This window comes from Danio rerio, chromosome 12, assembly GCF_049306965.1.
Source record: "Danio rerio strain Tuebingen ecotype United States chromosome 12, GRCz12tu, whole genome shotgun sequence".
NCBI classification, from domain to species: Eukaryota; Metazoa; Chordata; class Actinopteri; order Cypriniformes; family Danionidae; genus Danio; species Danio rerio.
In genome coordinates, this window is record NC_133187.1 from 50,542,501 (window position 1) to 50,547,500 (window position 5,000).

The window sequence follows — 5,000 nt, forward strand, 5'->3', positions numbered from 1 at the left end:
CCAATTTGACTTTATTTTCTTAATATTTCCACTTTATTCTAACAATAGTTCTGTTATTCTCAAAATATTTTAGGCTTGTCCTCTAACTGCAGCAAAACAAGACAAACACAAACACAAACACACACACACACGGATCATAAATCATAAATGCTGCACATAAAACCTTTAGATCATTGATAGATGTGTTTGTTATACAGCAAGAACATGAACGACACCCTTAACACACACACACACACACACACACACACACACACACACACACACACACACACACACACACACACCATAGCAAGAAAATAAATCCAGATTTTTTTATCAGATATTTGCATTGAAAAGTTTTGGAGTGCATCATCCAGTGATCCATCCCTGTGTGTGTGTGTGTGTGTGTGTGTGTGTGTGTGTGTGTGTGTGTGTGTGTGTTTATGCTCCAGATCTGCCATGGATGTGAGTGTGTTATACAGCGAGAACACCAGCGTGCAGATGAACGACAGCAGAAACATCACACTCCTACCGTACTATCAGCACTCTCTGCCGGTGGCCACACTCTTCATCCTGGCCTACGTGCTGATCTTCTCGCTGTGCATGCTGGGAAATACTCTGGTGTGCTTCATCGTGCTGAAGAACCGGCAGATGCGCACCGTCACCAACATCTTCATCCTCAACCTGGCCATCAGTGACCTGCTGGTGGGGATCCTGTGTCTGCCCATCACCCTGGTGGACAGCCTGATCACAGGTAAACACAGGCATGAGTGTGTGCGTGTTCACCTGCTGCCATCTTTGACTGACTCTCAGCCAATCACATGAGCTGAAGACATGTCATGTGACCTGCCACTCTACAGATATAGAGCATGTACTGCAAAATTGCTCTCTTACTCAGAGTTTTAGTCTTGTTTCTAGACCAAACATCTACAAATTCTGAATTTAAGAAGCATTTTCTAGACATGCAAAACGTATAGCTTTGTTTTAATAAATAATGTCGCCTCACAGTAAGAACGTCGCCGGTTTAAGTCTCAGCTGGGTCATATGGTGTTTCTGTGTGGAGTTTGCATGTTCTCCCTGCGTTCGTATGGGTTTACCCCACCAACCCAAAAACATGTGGTACAGGTGAATTGGGTAGGCTAAATTGTCCGTAGTGTGTTGATGAGTGTGTCGAGTGTGGGGATGTTTCCCAGAGATGGGTTGCGGCTGGAAGGGCATCCGCTACATAAAAACGTGCAGGATAAATTGGCGGTTCATTCCGCTGTGAACCCTGGATTAATAAAGAGACTAAGCCGACAAGAAAATTAATTAATTAATGAAAATATTTAATGACTTCAATTTTAGAATTTTTAGATGGGCGTCACGGTGGCGCAGTGGTCAGCACGATCCCCTCACAGCAGGAAGAATGCTGCTTCAAGCTAGAGATCTGCGCAGGACTAAATTTTAAATCCTGCTCCCGTCAGGTTTTAGCTTGAACCTGACTGCTCCCGCTTATATTCAGCATCTGGTGTCCCGCTGCGTTTTCTACCCGCCGTGCCCGTTCCCGCTAACAAGCAGCTGGGGAGAACAAAACCAGAGAACACCCAGCTATACAGAGTCCAGACAGCCTATAAGCTGTCTGTATGAACACACACACACACACACAGCCTCACGCTGTCTCTCATTCACACACACACACACACACACACATAAACACACACAGCACAAAGCACTCTATCATTCGCGCGCACACACACACACACACACACAGCAACAAACAAGCTAAATTCACACACATACATACGCGTGCTCGCTTGCGCGGGCGTCGGGAGTGATATTGTTAGACCACCCACTCCCGTCCAAAATTACAGCAGTTAACGACCGATCCCACATTTATTCGGAAATTCATCATTATCCGGATCCCGCGGGAATGCAGACCTCTACTTCAAGCCTCGGCCGGGTCAGTTGGTGTTTCTGTGTGGAGTTTGCAAGTTCCCCCCATGTTGGCGTGGATTTCCTCCGGGTGCTCCGGTTTCCCCCACAGCCCAAACACATTCGCTGTTGGGGAACTGTGAAGGCTAAATTGTCCGTAGTGTATGATTGTGTGTGTGAATGTGTGTGCATGTATGACTCCCAGTGATGGGTTGCAGCTGGACTGGCATCAGCTGTGTAAGACATATGCTGGATCAGTTGGCGCTTCATTCCTCTGTGGCGACCCTTGATTAATAAAGAGACTAAGCCGAAAAGAAAATGAATGCATTAATGTGTATATTTAGGCTGGCTTGTGAAAGCAAGCCAGACTACTGAAATCCTATTTTTCTTCTGACACTAAAAATCAAACACTATCTCCTCCTAGAGCTTTCAAGCTATGACCACCAAACTCATACCAGACCTCCAAACTGTTCTGACTTGGTGTGCTATGTCTTTTCCGACTGATCCGACTTTCGGTGTTCCGAAAAACGTTCAGAGACCATAGAAAAAATCCCATAGACTTTACATTGGACCACACTTTGTGACCTCATAACTCTGCGTCAGACTGTAACACAAACTTCTAGCTGGGATCATTTAACTCAGACTACCTAACTGCCAATACCTGATGAGCTTTTAACTTTCTGGCCACGCCCTAGCAACCACTTTTGGGACCCTAGAAACTGGCTCATAGACTTCCATTCAAAAGACTCTCATTGACTTTACATTGGATCAAACTCTGTGAGCTCATAACTCAGCATCAGACTGTCCTACAGACTAATGGCTGAGCTCATTTAACTCAGTCTAGCCAGCAGCCAATCACTGATGGCCTTTCAACTTTCTAGCCACACCGTAACAACCAGATACTGTACCCTAGCAACTGTTCCACAAACTTCCATAGCAAGTGACTGTCACTAACTTAACATTGAATCTATCTATCTGTACTTTTTCAAACTATTTTAATCTATCTATCTATCTATCTATCTATCTATCTATCTATCTATCTATCTATCTATCTATCTATCTATCTATCTATCTATCTATCTATCTATCTGTCTGTCTGTCTGTCTGTCTGTCTGTCTGTCTGTCTGTCTGTCTGTCTGTCTGTCTGTCTGTCTGTCTGTCTGTCTGTCTGTCTGTCTGTCTGTCTGTCTGTCTGTCTGTCTGTCTGTCTGTCTGTCTGTCCTTTTTAAATAAACTATTACCAACAGGCTTTCTCAAGCCAGCCCCAAAGTTTGTCTCGACGAGCTTTATTAATCTTGCATCACACTCTCAGAAATAAAGGTAGGCGAGCTGTCACTGGGGTGGTACCTTTTCAAAAGGTACATATTTGTACTTAAAGGGTCCATACTGGTACCTCAAAAGTATATATTAATGCCTTAAAATTAAGAGGAACACTTTAGTACTTTCTAGGTACTAATATGTACCCCTGAGGTATTAATTTGGACCTTTTAGGTACAAATTTGTACAATTTGAAAAGGTGCCACCCCAGTGACAGCTCACGTACCTTTATTTCTGACAGTGTAGAAACAAGATAAACCCCTAACCTAGAAAAACATTCATTTATTTATTTGTTTTATTTGTTTCTTCAACGCCTGCTTCTGAAGTCAAAGTGCATTTTCTTCTGACCTCTGTGAACTTGTTTTATTCTGGTTTTGTGGTCAGACGTGACTGGTTATTAAGTCTTTGTTGTGGTTTTCAGTCCATTTGAGGCATTTATTGTAAAGTGCGAGTCGCAGCAGGATTCAGCGGCTCCTGAATAATGAACACACACACTTCTGTCTTATGCATTCATTACTGTCAAAGGAAGAAAACCTGGAGAAGAGGTGTAATGCGTGGCTTTTAGAGCTCCTCGAGGTGTTTGTGCTCGAAGTCAACAACATTAACGATCATTTCAGCAAACAGTGTGTGTGTGTGTGTGTGTGTGTGTGAGGTCATAAACACACACTGTTGACTCTGAATTAAATGCATTGTTGTTCATCACTTGCACAGTGTGTGTGTGTGTGTGTGAGTGTGTGTGTGTGTGTGTGTGTGTAAAATGAGCACACGCCATCTGATGCTGTTGACTTCTAGGAACTGATGAGGCATCAATGCAGATGAGGCAGAGATCATTAACCCTTGTGTGTTGTTTAGATGTACTCTTTATACGTTGGTGTCTATTTTTGCCTCATTGACTTCCATTCTAATGACATTTTCTGATTGCAAAGCTTTGGCAGCATATAATCATGCGTTCTTGATTGCTGCCAGTTTTCCCTGTTAGGAAGAGGTGCAATTTTTCAATTTAACGCACCTTCATTTATTTGGATTAATGTGTTTATCGTGTAATAATTACATACTCATTTATCATTTTATCCAGCCTCCTTGTCTTCCTCCCCAAAGGAATCTGATCTATGGAAATTTATGCAAACGACATATGAGACATATTTCATATCTGGATTTGACATATATGTGAAATGCAAAAATGTCCACTAACATATTTTTTTACAACATTGAAAATTATAAATATAATGTATAAATATGTAATCTACACTACCTGACTGAAGTCTTGTCGTCTATCCAAGTTTTAGGAACAGCAAATACTAACTTGACTTCTAGTTGATCATTTGGTATTAGAAGTGCCTTATATTAAAGGCCTCTAGATTACATTTATTTGAGCACAAAAAAATATGATCATGCCTTGATTTGAAATAATTTCTGGCTCCATCATGAGCTTGGAGGACTGCATCCATACATCTCTGAGCTGGCCAATCCTGGAGCAGCTTGACCTTCTTTGCTCTCAGGAGCTTTGATGTGGAGGCTGAAGTATGAGCAGGAGCGCTATCCTGCTGGAGAATTGCCCCTCTCCTGTGGTTTGTAATGTAATGGGCAGCACAAATGTCTTGATCCCTCAGGCTGTTGATGTTGCAGATCTCTTTTGCACGCCCCCATACTGAATGAACCCCAAACCATGATGTCTCCTTCACCAAACTTGACTGATTTCTGTGAGAATCTTGGCTCCATGCTAGTTCCAGTAGGTCTTCTGCAGTATTGGTGATGATTGGGATGCAGATCAGCAGATTATTCATCAGAGAAAT

General features: G+C 42.6%; 3 protein-coding genes across 3 annotated transcripts in view; 1 reads left to right on the forward strand and 2 right to left on the reverse strand.

Annotated features, from left to right (window-relative positions):
- Nucleotides 1-790, reverse strand: part of pald1a (phosphatase domain containing paladin 1a) — a 185,565-nt gene extending 184,775 nt beyond the window's left edge. The window contains exon 1 of the mRNA XM_073917452.1: nucleotides 512-790. The gene's annotated coding sequence lies outside the window, so the exon portion shown is untranslated. The remainder of the gene's footprint in view (nucleotides 1-511) is intronic.
- ascc1 (activating signal cointegrator 1 complex subunit 1) overlaps nucleotides 1-5,000 on the reverse strand; it is a 192,131-nt gene that overhangs the window by 73,424 nt on the left and 113,707 nt on the right. The gene's annotated exons all lie outside the window — the stretch shown is intronic.
- The window catches only part of LOC137496858 (neuropeptide FF receptor 1-like), a 38,218-nt gene that overhangs the window by 19,045 nt on the left and 14,173 nt on the right, over nucleotides 1-5,000 (forward strand). The window contains exon 2 of the mRNA XM_073918964.1: nucleotides 432-733. Within this exon, the coding sequence (XP_073775065.1) occupies nucleotides 432-733 (302 nt within the window). The remainder of the gene's footprint in view (nucleotides 1-431; nucleotides 734-5,000) is intronic.